General features: G+C 41.7%; 1 protein-coding gene across 1 annotated transcript; it reads right to left on the bottom strand.

The window, feature by feature from the left end:
- Nucleotides 1-1,765: 1,765 nt before the first annotated feature.
- ARRDC3 (arrestin domain containing 3) lies at nt 1,766-15,719 on the bottom strand. Its single transcript, XM_005145962.3, has 8 exons — nt 15,269-15,719; nt 11,959-12,040; nt 9,333-9,480; nt 8,031-8,133; nt 7,392-7,648; nt 6,813-6,975; nt 5,854-6,008; nt 1,766-4,590 (listed from the first exon to the last, which is right to left on the bottom strand). The coding sequence occupies exons 1-8, from the start codon at nt 15,546-15,548 to the stop codon at nt 4,534-4,536; spliced, it is 1,245 nt and encodes a 414-aa protein (XP_005146019.1). The 5' UTR covers nt 15,549-15,719; the 3' UTR covers nt 1,766-4,533.
- Between the last annotated feature and the right edge of the window lie 347 nt (nt 15,720-16,066).

The raw sequence follows: 16,066 nt of genomic DNA on the forward strand, positions 1-16,066 counted from the left end.
CAGCCATATAGCACAACTTCTGCCATCTCCCCATGTTTTTGTGGACCTCTGAAGGGGGTCTCTGCTTAAAATCTACAGCATGTGGAAAGTCTGGACTCCATGTCCCCAGGAACAGTCATTCTCCTGCAACACCACCCTACTGAAAACCCATATTGGGCACTTGACTCTATGTAGAGTTGCCCATTGTCATGTACCTCATGTCCCAGTAGTTGTAGCAGCATTCACCTGAGCAAAGACGTGTTTCTGTGGGAAGCTGCCGTTCAGTGGACACCCAGGTTCACATGCTGCTTCTGTAGACACTTACTCAGTCCTGCGCCTGGACTTCCTGCTTGTGGGAAGCTAAGGTGGCTGAAGCTGATGCTGAGTCAATGGCTCGTTTCTGTAAAACACAGAAAGGTTTAAATCTAGAAAGGGATTAAAAAGCACTAAGTACATGTATGACATAATTGTCAGAAAAGGTGTTGACCAGTCTTGCAGCTTGGCCTTATGTCTCTCAGAAGCTCAAGCATTGCAACTTGCCACCCTCCTGCACATTTTTATGGACAGCTGATGTTGAAGAGCTGTTACCTTTACACCCTGGTGTAGCACAGACTTGTATGTGTGCACAGGTATTTTAATATTCAGAAATATTTGCATTAGAAAAAAAGCAAATCTAACCTCAATAAAACTGGTAACTTCCAACTTTGAAATAATGTTAAATATACAAATACATATAAACAAATTAAATCAAGCTAAGCTTAATTGCCAAGTAATTTATTTCAAGAAAACTTGCACAGAACTGCTAGAAGTACGTGTACGTCAGGTGCATCAGATGCTGATGTTAAATTCTAGCACTGCCACACCACTTTAGAAACTTGGTTACTGGAAAGGGTTGTGCTGGTGTTGGGAAAAAAGAATGCATTCTCATTGTCATACAGCTACGAAAAACTTCAAAGTACATGAGCAAAATGAGACATTAACTCTTGGTTTCTTGTTGATTTGAACCAGAACTCAGGCAAAAACATAGTTCAATTGGGGGAAAAGGCCTAAAAAGGGTGCCTGGATTCTCAAGCATTAAACCTCAAAATTAAGTGGAAATGTGATGTTTCAGAGAGGGAAGTCCTACAGTGTTATGTGAGGTGTTAGATCAGGTGTTTGGGCTGTCCCCACTAATAGCCATGCCACTGAACTGAAGGTCTCAAACCATGGGGACACACAGTAGCATGATCACAGTTTGAGAGAATGTGGCTCGTCAGCCACTGTCTGCTTGCCTGAACCTTCTCTTAGGTCAAGTGACACAAGTGATACGCAGGGTGACGACAATCCATTTTGGCCAGGATTCAACTGCATGTGGCATGAGGAAGAGACACGCCATGGCAGCACCTTGCGGCTGCGGAGTTTCACAAACACCTCACTGAGCTCCAACGAGCAGGTCATGGACCAGGTACCTTCAAACATCTGCTCACACCACATGTTCTGAGTGAATGGCCATGGGTACCTGCTCCACCACACATGTAGAAGTCCTACCTGCAAACCAGACCTGTGAAGGTGCTCCCCTTCCCCGATGCTCTTCACAGAGCCCCATCCCAGCCCTCCATGATAATATGGGCTGAGAGTACTGAAATTGGACTTCCCTGACATTTTGCTTAGCTCTAGAAGGATCTTCTCCCTGTGTAGCTTGCGACAGGCACCGTATGTGTTCCTGGAGTAAGTTCATGTGCTGTGTGACAGTTGCAGTTGTTATTTTATACTTAGTTATGACATTCATGAGAGATTGTTCTTTTTTTTTTTTAGAAAAAAAAAAGTTTTATTTTCCACAAGGAAGAGCAACAGGAAAAATTAAACTGTTTTCCACACATTGTTTTCTTGGAACAGAGTCTACAAGGACATATTCAGCACCAAAACTAAAAACAAAACAAGAAAGAAGTACAAACAGCTATAGAATATAATCTATAAAGCAAACATTTAATATTGCACTTTGTTTCTCTAATGTTTGGATTTTACTTACTCTTTCCTAGTTCAGATCAGAATTCTCTATCAAATACTGGGCTACAACTGTGAACCTCATGTTTTGTAATGCTGAGAACTGACCAATACTTGTGCAAGAGTAATGCCTCTGAATGACTAAAATGTAATTTCAACTGAAAAGTCTTGATTTGATAAGCTTACAGAATTTTTCACTCTTATCACAAAGGCTGTGATGTCATGTCAATTACTATATTGGTCAATCCTGCTTCATATGCAATCTTCCATTATACTGTGGCAAGTACTTTAATGCTACGTATATCAGCAATTGTTCCCTAGTCAAAGTAACAAAAAACCAAAAAGGAAGTAAAACCACCAAATGCCCTTTGATGCCAACAATCCCATCAGCTTTTAAACTGTCTGGCTGAAAAGGATAAGAGGAAGGGGACATTCACAAAATTGGCCTAGTAACATGCAAGACATCACCCAATTTCCTTCTCGCCCAACACTCTTGCTCAAAGCCTTTTAACTGAATCACTTAAAACGCGACTCATTTGTATTTTATCACCCTGTTGTCAATTTGAAACATGAATTGTCATTCATGTTCTCATGAAGGCCACTTATGGAAAAGCCTATTTTGTTGCATTTATGAAGCCTTAAAAAACAAGGCAGAGGTTTTTAAGAATGAGCACCACACAGCACCACCAGCCTCCCCTCTCCTTTCTGAGCTGTTTTATTGCATAAGGAGAGAGCTACTTTGGTGGATGACATCTTGATTTTTTTAAGTAGTCAAGACCAGAAGCCCATCCCTTTATCAGTGTTCTGTGCTACACAATTTCTGAAAAGGAAAGTTGACTTTTGTTGTAAATCTCTAGCGCTTAAGTGCTGGTATTCCTGTTGCACATCTAATGGCTCCATTGCACTCTCTTCTTCCTCGGGGCACAATCAAGGGCAAGTTCTCTTTCCATATGATTTCTTGCATTGTGAATGAATATACAGCAAAATTCTTTTTTCTTGAGAGTACCACAGAAAAAGAAAGGGAAGCAATTCTAGCTAACTAATTTCTGAGTATGGCTGGTAACACTGATCTTGCCCAGTTTAATTATACATCTAGCTTTACTATTCTTACAGTATCATAAACCCTGAAGATAATACAAAGTGCACAAACTGAGCTCTCAGCATAGTCCAAGCTTTTCCTGCAGTTTGAAATATACCTCCTACTAAAGACTCATTACATATAGAATTTTTGGTGATTAGATAACTATATATAAAAATAAATTTACTTTCCCTTCCCATCCCTACTACTTGAGATATCGAGCTGTCTATGAACCCTAGACAGTGTATGACTATTTCCTTTTAAAACTCTTGGGGCTGAGCTGGTACCTGCTGGTGTTGTTTCATCTGTGTCATTATTTTTTAAAGCTTCACAACTTCAACATCTTTTTTCATGGTTCAGAAAGAGAAATGGGAATGAGGGTGGGTTTTCTAACTTTTGTGTATGTCCCTATTCCAGATCCCCATCTTGAATAAAGAACAAAAACCGAACACTAAAAAAAAAAAACAAAAACCAAACAAAAAAAAACCCCAAAACCCAAAAATACCGACACGAAAAAAGAAAAGTAGTAACAGTGCAACTTAACAAAACAAATAGCAATTCCAACAGTTTGGCAAGTGATGAGTTCACCTGAGATTAAGTGATTTTTAGGCAGTCTGTAACAAAATGCTGCTTTGCGGTTTATAGTAGAAAGGCAACAAATTCTTAAAAGTAATCATGAAGGTATACAATCTTGATGAAGTCTATTAGTTTCTTCCTATTAACTCTTCACCCACCCACCCCAGCCCCACATCTGTTGCTTATCTACTACAGTAGGCTGCAAAACATACAGCAAAAAGGATTGGCTTGAAGGCATTTGATGTTTGTAAATAAATCCACAATAGGATCCAAGCTGAAGAGGTGATACACGATCAGCCTACTAGGACAATTCTGAGCATGTGCATATGCAGGTAAAGTCCAGGCTACATTAAATTAAACAAAAAGAAAAGTCAGTGCATTTGTCAAAGTCTGTTGCTGTTATTTTTTTTTGTCTTTTTTTGTCAAAGCTTTCCTTTGCTCCTTATTGTGCGGACCACAAAGAAAAAAGGGGGTAACAACAGTCCAGCATAAATGAGAAAAAGCTGTAGTGACACTGAACCGCACAATGTAAGCAATGAGCATGTGCAAATTTCCAAATCATAAGAGGAAGCCATTCCTCTCTTACAATGTGGTTTGAGTGTTTTGACACATATGACTGTAAATTAGTTAGTAAGGCTGCTCCTAGTATGTGCCAATATTTAAGGGGAAGAAAGGAGTGGGGACAAGGGGCGGGGGGGAAGGGAAACTAAAAAACCTCAGGTCTTCAAGCATGTGGAGCAGTCCTACAATGTTACTGTAGGCTTTAAAGCATGATCACAGGTTGTTTTCATTTATTCACCATACAGGCAAGGGCAAACCCACTTTCTCTGAAAGGGTATCTCCACTATGACGCCTTGACCTTCAACACGGCAGGTATGCTTCAAAACCCAAGTCAAGTCAGCTTTTCGTGGATTCCTTCAACGAGAGGGGCAGGATGGTCTGTCATCTGTGGGCTGATCAGGATTTGGATCAATCTAAAAAAAAGTGGGGGGAGCATCAACAAGGCATTTTTAGAGTTAGCTGCTAGAAAGAAAACCAATCCAAACACAAACTTGTCAGTTTTGGTGGGGTTAAGACCATCACAGTGATAAATGGCATTCCCAGTCCAAAAGTTATACAAAAGTAACTGATAAATCTCGTCAATTGAAAAAAAACCTTTGAATGGAAGTATAGTGAAAAATTTTAAAATAGGAGTTGATAGTAATTTAAGGATAAGCACAAAAAACTAATAAATACTTGAAAAACCTACTTTAATAGCACAGAAGTCTTTAATTATTTACTGTACATTAAGACAACATTGCTCATCACTAAAAATGTAATTTAAAATTATTCCATTGTTTTCAGAAGATGCTTTGCTTCAAAAGACAGTTATCAGTAAAAAGTCATTCTAATTTGAAATTATAATCCTTAAGCACTGTAAAATGTCTCAGAAGTTCATGTGTTCTATACCTTTCCTCTTCTTCCTTTCTATAAAAGGAACAAGGAGAAGAACTTGCTAACTTAGGTCTCCAAAACTGGTTAGTAAGAATAGTTTAAGTGGACTATTCTAATCAGTTAATTTTATACAACCATTTTTGAGGGCAAAGAAGGCTTCCAATTCTTTAAGTACTTAAAATGAAAAGGACTTGAGTTGTAGCCTAGATTTCAGCTACAGGAGAGTCATTTTACTATTTTACTTTTGTCCTGCACCTCTGCTTTTTCCTGAAATGCATCAATGTGGAAAGCTTTTTAAGTTATATCACAGTTATTGAGTGGCTTTCACAGAACTAGAAACACAGCCAGAAAGTGTTGAACTGTGTATCCTCAGAAACCCTCATCAGAAGAGTACTGTTGCAATTTTTCTACATGGAACCTCTGAGAGCACAGCATTCACAGAAGCAAAAATACCCCACAGCTGTTTCAGAAAGAGGTAGAACTGAAAAACATGTTGTGCATCTACAGATCCATAATGTGCTCACCAATGCAATGGAACATATTTGTAATACAGGGTTTTAATGAAGTTGCTAACAGGCCACATGACCATTTGGAAATTTCTACAAAATTTTAGTATTGTGAAGGATCCTGAAAACTGGTAAGAGTTCACCTGGCACTTTGCTAAAAAGAAAAAAAAAATTGCCTTATCCCCAGTCATCCTTTTAGTAGTTTCTCTTGATTTTAGGAAGGAGGAGACTTCCTACATTTATTCCACCATACAGAAATCAGAAAAATGACAGTGAATCACATTCTGAGGCACCTACTTCTGAATAGAGGGGTGGAGGCAGAAAACGGAACTCCTGGATATATGCAAACAATGGTCCTGGAAGCACTCTCTCAAAGTCATCACAAGCACCTATGGGTGCAAGGCTGGACTGCCTCTGTTCCTCCGTGACCACTTCTGCATAGCTAGGAGGTGCTACAGGAAAAAGGCAACACACACTTTGAACAAGTTCTTATGCACGTCAAAATACGTAACATATTAAAACTATCACTGTAAAATGCACAGGCAGGCAGGTAAATGACTTCAGTGATTTTTTAACAGTTGTTGAACATGAAAGATTTAAGATTATGCTTAAACCCAAGAGCAGACTAACTTACACTGTTTATTGTGGCTTAATTATCCCCTTAAAAACTGAAGCATACTCAGAAAACTGAATTTCTGTATAGGTATGAATGATAAAATGTTACGTTCTCTCAGGCTCCAAAAAACTGTGCCTGCGATTCATACATAAAAAGGGATATTTATTCATTATGTGAGAACAGAGGGAAGGAGAGACAGTTTCTCCTTTGGCAGGAGAGACTTCCCACTGAAATGAATTATGTCATCTTCCTACAAATCCTTGATTTACTAAGGCTGGCAAAGGACACCACAAGCTGCTGTTCTGACAGGTTACAATGCCTTTTAACCAAGGATGCAATTGGGATACTAGAGGAAGAATTAATTCTGTACATGTGCAAAGGCATCCTGTGCTTCCACTTGTGCCAGCTTCCAAGCACCTACCATTTCACTGCTTGTCCCTGAGAAAGGAAGGCATAAAGGGAAGTCTACTGTTATAGAGAGGACAAGCAAATGGAAAGGAAACATCCACGTGGGAATTCCTATGGCCTTTATTATGAAGAATGTAATCTGGGTCTGTCTGCATGACAGCAATGAATAAAGCAGACAAAAAAAAATTAAAACAAACTAGCAAATTGATTTGGATTTGTATTGCCACCTTACCTTCTGGTCTTTCAGGCAGTGTCAGACCAAGCCAATTCATGTTCATGCTACACTGGCTGCTCACACTCGATGTTCTGCTACCAAAAGGATGTAGAGGAATGGTACCAATGACCAGTGGTAAGTTAAGAAATAAATCCATGGCGCCTGGAATATCAACATATACCTAAAAATCAAAACCGAGGTGTGTTATTAAAATGTATGTTTATACGAGCACTTCAGAATTATTAGACTAAGTTATCTGTCCATGGAAATTTGCACAAGGAACTTAAGTTTCTTATTGTCTGTTCTAGGTCCAGTGTCCCTATGGGGACAAAAAGCTCTCAGAGTCAAAAGCAGCTCAGGATTTCTAACATAAATCTCTCATGGAAATTCTGCCTACTCATAAAACACTAATTTAGATGGCACACCACAACTGTTTAAGAACATGCAGGATTTAAACTGAATTTATGTATGGAAGTCATCAGGACACTAACATCAGGAGACGTACTTTAATAACTGGTTAGCCCAGAACGCTGTTAGCCGTTCAAAAGGAACAATGGAAACTACTCATGCTCAAGTGAAACAGACCATCCAACATACCATCAACGAGTACTCCACACGGATTATACTACAGTCAAGGATTGAAGGGGAAACAGGTGGAATTTTCAATTGTTTGCCATTCCAGGTTTCTGTTTTGCCAGACGACAAGGATTCCCCACGAAGGTTCGCAACAAGCTGTTTGACTTCCTTCATCTTCCCTTTGGCATAAAATGCCTGTGTTTGGTAAATGGCTGCCTTTGGCACCACCACACGGGAAGAGCAGTTCTCGATCTCAGCAAAGATCTGAATCGATTCACCTGAAATAAAACAGAATTTCATGCTCTTTTTAGATCTACAAGGTATAAGAAAATTGCCACGTTCTGTGTATTGTTAGAATTTGCTTGGATACTGCTAGCAATGCCATACTTTGAAAAGCATCTATCGATGCTAATAGGATCAGCCCAAGCTAATTGAAAAGAAAAAGGCACAGGTCTAATACAAGCATATGTTTGACAACAATCTGGAGACACAGATAGCATTAGTTTACAAAATTGGTCATTAAGAAAATATTGGGACTGCTGAATACAGACCAAGGCAATAAAAATAGTTTAAATATTTTGTTTATACAAAAGCAGCAAGCACAAAATGTCATTTTAAAGGGAAGGCAAAACATTTCCTGTAATTAATTCTGTTACATACCTGGCGTGTAGCCCTTCCTTTCAATTTTGGCACTTAAGGATATTGGGCCTGAGGTACAAAACCAACAACAGAGAGTCTTTTCTTTTGTGCCTGCTTGGGGTGACTGTAAAAAAAAAGAACATTGCCCATTTAATTATGAGTTCCACAAATCCCTTCATTCTAATCAACAGAAGCGATTTTCGTAATGTACTGCTCATGGATTTTGATAAACATTGTTAGTTTAGAGGTAAAAAAAGGCTCAAGCAATTTAAAAGGCACTATGCAGATTCAAGTTTTATTCCAACTCTATTCCTTATAAACACTGCATTTTCTGCTACACTTCATGCTACAGTTAAACTTAAAACTACTGTGTAACTGAAGAAAAGGCTATAAAGACTATATATCCCAAGGTAGTGTTGACAGAGCTTTTAATTTGGCAGTAAAATAGAACATCTCCACTATTTCAGAAACAATAACTAAAGTACTGTAACCTTAACTCCTGCCATTTCCTCTGTTTCAGAATGATCCTGTTTCATCTATATTAAACAGACTTTGCTATTTTACACAGCATCAGGATTTAGGACTTGATCCAAAACCCATTAAAGTCAAATGGGAGTCCTTTGATTTTAATGGAATTTGTGCAAGGCCAATGTCCCTTTACAAGTCTGATTTTTCACCCATACATACAAGAAACCTATTTCAATGGACTTTGAGATTTCCCTCCCCTCCACAGATTATAATTTGGAAATGGGAGGAGGGGGGGTGTGTGTGTAAGGAATTTCAGGCCAGATTGAAATCATATCCTCATTGAAAGCAATTGTGATACTGAAATTATTTTAAAGAAATGTCATTTCAGAAAAAATTATACAGAGTTGTGATTATTTCTCCCCATTAGTAGAAAACTATCTATATGGAAATAATTAATTATGCACGCCAGTATATTTTTTACTTTGCATTTTTAAGTTACCAATCTCACTGTAATATTAAGTTTCACTGCTCCTTCCAGAGATTACTCTTTATGCAACATCAAAGAGGAACAGTTATCAGTTTTCATTCTTAGTGACATTTTACAATTTAGTATTATAAATTTAATTTGACAAAGCCATATTACACATCTTAGAAGTGAAGCAACTCTAAGTCCAGGAAAACAGCTTTCGAAATACCAGTTACAGAGTTGCTGAAATGATATAGTAATACTTAGAAGATCAGCTGTAGCTAAAGCAGCAAACAAATATTATGTAAAATTAGATGTGGATAATGTTTCAGTAATTATACTTAATTATTTTTATGCCAGGAACAAAGAATAATTCTGTCAATTCTTACCAGTAATGAAGGAGTGTTGATATCTATATGTTCAAAGACTGTAAATTCCTTCTTTAATTTTACTGGTAGAAACCAAGGCCTATGCAATTCGGCTTTCACCCAATAGCGCACACTGCCATGTCTGCCTTCGAATGAGGTAGCAAGTGGTCTGTGCAGGACACAAAGGTCAAAATTGAGTAAAGTCTTTTCTGTCTAATAATGATACAATTGATCAGATCAGGGATTAGTACGTAGAATTGCATTTTTAATACACTGTAGTATTTAATGCAGCATAACTTATTTGCCAAGTTTCCATATCTTGGAAAAAATCAAAGATTAAAAGATGGGAGAAAAAATCATCTCCAATTCATGCTTCTGTGGTTTTGCATAGATTTTAAGGATCAATCAAAGAACTGTACTACAAAATGCCAGGAGAGTACACAATTTCTTTAAACTCAAGAGGCCACTTTCTCATCTAGAGTTTGCCCTTTTAAGGCCATATTATGACCACCAACTAAAAGTAGTATTAGTATCAATCAATTACTGGTTTTGGTATTCTATTTGTAAATCAGGGTATTGTTTACTTGGCTTGAATCTCAGTGTCAGGTTAATTTTGGCTCCAAGTCAGCACTTTTACAGTTTGCTTCACTGCAAACAGAGTAAATACTTTGAGTTCTGAAGAGTACGGCTATTTTGAGTACCTTCTAATTCTCCTCTACCCTGTAAGACCAGCTTGAAACATTTATATCGTATCAGGATGTACATATGTGCATGTATGCATATAACGATATATATATACACATGAGATCATCAAGACTATTCTGCTTTGAACTCTGGCAGAGGAAAAGTCCTTTTCTGGAAGCTGGAGCAGAAACCATGTGGAAAGGATCTCCAAGCCTTTCAGCATCACAATTTTTTTTTCCTGTAACATCATAAAAGATAAATCATCTTTATATTCCAGTTACCTCTAATTAACAGTAGCTCTCTGTAACTTTTCTCCTTATTTTATGCAAGTAGATTTTACTATGTTTGAATACACTCTAATATATACATTAAATTATCTGCAAAGCTTCCATACTCTCCACAGGGAATAATACTAGCCATGCTAGTATTTTACTGGAGTGATTCTTTCAGTTACAGGTGCAGTTTCCTGAATTGCACACCTGAAACCTTTACTCACCCCCTTAATAATCCAAATAAAGGATTTTTCTAATCTGTATTCAGTGTTTCACCTGGACCCATATTCTATAGGCCAAGTGTTTGTTGTCTTTCTTGCCATAGTTGCGCTTTGTAGTTTAAGAAAATTTTGAAAGTATTCTATGGACACAAAATAACAAGTACACAGCCAGTGTCAAACTTCAGGCTTCTAATGCCAGCCTTTGTCTTTTTCAAGTATTATTATCAACAGCTATTTTCACAATCCTTCAGGTCACAAAGGTGAGCTTTGACCAACAGTGGCAATATTTTGCTAGCTATCCATTTCACTTCATCATGTTCATATAAAGAATGTTTTGCTTTCTCGTATTTAAAGACCCTTCCAACTCAATGGAAAATCAGCATTAGCCGTATTTCCACAGAACACTAAACTGCCTTTCAAATTCTCCACATATACAGGTCTTCACTTTTCCAGTAAGGTTTAAAGTCCTGTGCTGTTCACTTTGAACTGACCTGTAGAAGTGTTTCTTCATCTGCAGGTTCTGCTAACCAGAACCTCTAATAAACAGATTGTTTATTGCTTTAATATTACATACAGAACTATTTCACGTAAAACAGCTAATTTTTTTCAACTTGGATTTCACCACTTGCCTTTTACAGCAGAACGCTCATTTTTTCCAACAGCATTGAGACCCCATCTATTCTTCTGCAGTTAATTATATTGCAACCTGTATTTTTAGATTATTTCCATACTGGGAGCTCCCCAGTTACAAAAAACATATGTCAGTGTCACACGTTACAGGTTTGGGGGTGGGGGGTGGGGTGTGTGGCACATGTGAGACAACCTTTTAGCACTTCTGTTCTCACTCTTGATTTACCTTTGCTTTCTGAGAGTAATGGGATTAAGCATGGGACATTTTTCTTGCTTCATCCACTCATCCTTCTGCTTATTTCTGTCCCAGGCCTTCTGCACAAAGGCCAGCCTGGGTACATACATCCTATTAAAACAAGAACAACTTATTCTGTTGTTCAAACCTAGTAAAACTTGCCACATCTGTTCTGGACTGAGCTGAAACAATTCACCTGGGATCTTATCTCTAGTTCTGCTGGTTTATATGGTTCCGGTAAACTGTTAGTGGGGTTAGAAGGCATCTCAGCCACTCTGCGATACTCCAGTGACAGTTCAAATTTCCTCTCCCTCCTCTTGGGAAAAGGAATAAAATATTGGAAGAGCTATTAAGGCAGTAGGATTTCGTCAAAAAAAAGTGACCAACTGGGCAGCAATGAGCTCACAGTTTGTGCAAATTAAGAACTTAAAGGAAATGTATTACCAGTTTAAAAGCAACCTCTTCAGCTTAATGAGTTTATGTCCTCCACTGCATGTCAGAGCACAATTCCTACTACCATTGAAAAAGTTTCCCCTCCACCCACAACAGGAATTTTGCTCAGGATGGTGGCCAGCAGGGCCTCAGGACTGCATGCGGGCACTCACGTCTGTGGAAGCTCGAAGCTGAATGCATATTCATGCCTTCCTGAATGGATGGTGTGAAGGCCTTCTTCTGAATTGTCATCATCTAGAAGGGGAAAAAAAAGCCCAACATGCTATTCTACCTGCACACATTTTAGATCTTACATGTGCTTTTCTTCCAGAATAAAAGAGATCTACACACTTGTTACAGCACTTAAGAACATGGTGTCCCAGACACAAGGGTCTTTGGTGCATTCATATTAACTGATGGATGTGGGGACAAAACTCACCTACAGAAGGACAAACAAGACTGTCAGGTTCGCCTTACAGAGAGGCAGAGATTAATTCGCATTAATTCATATTTCTTCATATTTATATGCTTTAATTTATAATCTTACTTCCGAACAGTGACACAGTTGCAACTGCTGCTGTTTTAATGCCTGCCTGCAAGATCTGCAATGGAAATCATGCCTTCAACTATTACTCCTAGTTAAAATGATATAGGGATGTCTCTTTAACAGAATTAAGTGATCTGCATGAAGTCTGCTACACAAGATCAAGTTTAGAAATTCAGCCTCCTTTTATCTCCTGTCTGGCCAGAATGCCCATTAATTGATCACCAAAAAAAGAAGTGGAAAAGGAAAAAAAACCCAGTGGGTGCTCAACCACCACCTGCAAAGTACCAGACAAATTCACTGGCACAGAAAAATTGCAAAGTTGCCCTATTAACACTGTCTAGAGCTAAATTTTTCAGGTTTTGGTAGGTTATTTTGCTTGGACAGCAAGATCCAGATATTTTCTGGTTCTTTCAAGAAAGCTGACCTTCATTTATAGTCACAATATTTTGTATGCCTTTGAGCAGGGCAACATATTTACAGCTTATTCTGTGTGATTACCACAAAGCCAGAAAAACGCTGACTCCATCAAAGTGAAAGTTGAGAGGAAAATAACTGAGCGACCCCACAAAAAAAAAAGGATGGAATAATACAAGGTGGATGCAGCGAGACAGCACAAAGGCAACCACTTATATTTAATGGTCTGAAGTGTTAATGGAGACACACACCGGGTAATTTTTAAGTTCCCACTGTCCTACAGAGAACGCCAATGCTCCCCCTCCTGTAGCGACCGCAAACGCGGAGAGATCTTTGAAAAGAAAAATAACCCAAAACTAAGGCAAGCCCACACCAGCAGGCTACGGACACAAATGAACCTTCAGCTCGTAGCGCCACGAAACCAATGCCAGGAAAAGGATGCGGCAGTGTGTGTCGGCGTGGGGATGTGCAGTGTTTTTTTTTGGGGGTGCTCTGGGTTGGTTCTGGGGTGGTCCCATAGCGGCGCTCCGCTCTCCTTCCCTCAGCACGGCCCCGTCCTGCCCCCACCTCCCCCCTCCCCGCCAGCTCAGCAGTCCCGCCGCGCCGGGCGGCCGCGCTGTGGTAAACAAGTGCTGAGCTGTCAATCAGGGGCCAGGCTGGAGCAGGAGCCAACCGGCCTAAACCGGCGCGAGCGGATCCCAGCCAGCCGCTCATATACATACAGTATACGTTACACGCGCCACATTCGCTCCGCCAGCTCCGTTCCCAGCCGGCACAGAGAGAGGGGGAAGGCTAGCCCCTTCTGCCAAGACTCCCCCCTCCCGGGACTACCAGGAACAAGCGGAGCGACGTGACCGGCCGCGCCGCCCGCAGAGAAGGGCTTCCCTCGGGGGAGCGCCCCCTGCTCGCCGCGCCCCGCCCCGCTGCGTGCAGGGGAACCTGCTCCCTCGCCCCGCCAATCAGAGGCTGGCATCGCCTTAGCAACAGGCCAACAAATCGCGACCGGCCAATCAGAGCACGGGCGGGGGGCGCGGCGTGTGCCGCCAGCTCAGAGGAGCGGCGCCCAGGAGCAGTCATTGAAAGTCGGCGGCGGGCGCGGGGCCCCGCGGCCCCGTCCCCTACCCCTCTCGACCCCCAAAAACGTTCCCACTCTAGGGCATGCCGCCCCTCAGACACATCTCTCGCAACTCGCGGGTTTTGTCCCCCCGCCAAGGGGGGCTCGTGCGTACCCACACGGTCCTGTCATCCGCGACCTGGAGGTGGGTAAAGTTTCGCTCGGACAAACAGTCCTGAGGCGGAGGAGGGACGAAGCACAAGCGACTTCGTTCGTGAAGTGAAAATAGTGAAAAGGTGTTATAAAGAACAGCGCTGGTTTCCGAAATGGTTGATAATGGGCTCGGTGCAGCCGGAGTTCTCTAAAAAAATTGCATTTTTTTCCCCTCGAAAAGAAGGGAAATATCCGATCGCTGCAGTATTTAAGGAGCAAGAAGGCGGCAGGAGCAGCACCACAATTACATAACCGGCTTTTAACACTATTTTCCTGTGCTGGGGAATTAAGTCATCGCCACCACCTGACGCGTGCGGCCAATCTGCGCGGAGCGGGCGGACACCCCCCCCTCCCCAACCCCCCCCTTCCTCCGGTCCCAAACAGGATTGAACCGCCTCGAACAAAGGCTGCGAACTTCGTGAAAAAAACAACCCCCGAGCCCCGACCCCGTACCCCGCGGGCGGGGGGGCACCCCTCGGCCGGGGGAACCCCGTGGGGGGACTCAGCTCCCGGTTTTGTGAGGGATGCTCCGTGATGCAAACCCCCACCCCACTCTTTGCTCCCCATCAGGGCACAGCTGTATATAAGGGTGTCCCCCACTCCCTCCCCCCCGTACCCCAATCCCCCGAGAGGAGATACATATATATAGGAAGGGGAAAGGAAATTAAAGCCATTTACTGGAAGGGAGTAACCTCCCCCCTCCCCATTACACGTGTATCAAAATATGCCACGGGGATTTTTTTGCCTGCAAATAAGCAGTTTTAACTATAAACAATGATAATCACATTATCGGTCCAAAAATCAGAACACCGATGTGTCAAAAACTCTGCTTTTGGGCTTTTGTTCTTCAGGGCTGCCCACAAAGTCGGTTATTGCCTGGCTGGGGTTTAAGAGCCGCTTTCACCAAGAAGGGGCATACTGATAGTCTCACTAGGATTAAAAAAAAATAAAAATAGCGTGTTTAAAAAGGTAAAAAACATAAGGTGTTACTAACTATCTCCGTTTAAGGGCAGGTAGCTCCACAAAGTCTGGCTTGCAGGGACTTTGCAGAGGCAGCTCCAAAATTCATTAATTACCCCGGTAAGGCTGCTGGCTCATTAACATGAAAACGACAAGCGCAGGCGATACAAGAATATATGCAGTAAGTATACATATATAACTAACAAATAATATGCTAATTTACAGACCCCACTGCTTATGTAACAAATGTACTGCCAATTTACAGACCCCACTGCTCATGCAGGACAGCACTCACCTCTCTCGTGGCCGACCAGGACGTCCTTATGGTTGAAATACTCCACTTCCTCCGTGTAGTTCTGCGTGTAGGCAGTGTTGGATCCAGCATTCCGCGACTCGGTCCAGCGAACCTTCGCGTGTCCCCTTGCATGGATTTTGAGCGATTTCACTCGGATTTCCCCGGTCACTTCTAAACTGACCCTTCCTGAGACTGTATCCCCACTGGAGTACACGGGGACATTGCTGTCATTCAGACAGTCAAAGCTTATTGTCAAACTCTTCACCTTTCCCAGCACCATGGTTTTTTAATAGCAAAGCATAAAAAAATAGACTGTAAAAAGGGAAAAAAGTAAAGAAGCGAGTGGGCCCGCCTCAGGTGAAGGGCGGCCCGTGCTCTACTGCCCGCGCATGGGGGGACGCCGCCGAGCGCGGCCCGGCCCAGCGCACAGGGCGCCGCTGCCGCCGCTGCCCGCTCCCCACAAAGGCACTGCCACCGCCGCCGCACCCGCCTTATAAGCCCTCTGACAAACAAGCCCTGCCGCGCATGCGCCGCACCGCCAGCTTCCTCCCTCTTGAGGCGGGGACAGCCCAGCAGTTGCGGTGGGGTGGAGCAGAGATGAATTGCTAGTGGCGTGAGCTCGGTGGCTGGCAGATTCTAAAAGAACTTGAGTGGGGGGAGTTTGCTGGTCGCCATACTTCTGAATTCTCTCCACGCCTGTTTTGGGTGTGAGTGTGGAAGTCTTTTCCACTTCTGTTTAATAGAGCCAACTGGGTTGGAAAAGACCTTTAAGATCAAGTCCAAATATTATACCAGAGC

The sequence above is a fragment of the Melopsittacus undulatus genome, chromosome Z (genome assembly GCF_012275295.1).
Source record: "Melopsittacus undulatus isolate bMelUnd1 chromosome Z, bMelUnd1.mat.Z, whole genome shotgun sequence".
Taxonomy (NCBI): Eukaryota; Metazoa; Chordata; class Aves; order Psittaciformes; family Psittaculidae; genus Melopsittacus; species Melopsittacus undulatus.

Coding starts and splice junctions, on each gene's coding strand:
- ARRDC3 (XM_005145962.3), bottom strand. CDS start 15,548: ATGGTGCTGGGAAAGGTGAAGAGTTTGACAATAAGCTTTGACTGTCTG. Junction 12,041..15,268: donor CCTGGTCGGCCACGAGAGAG/GTGAGTGCTGTC, acceptor TTCCCCTTCTAG/ATGATGACAATTCAGAAGAA. Junction 8,134..9,332: donor TCAACACTCCTTCATTACTG/GTAAGAATTGAC, acceptor TTTTTTTTACAG/TCACCCCAAGCAGGCACAAA.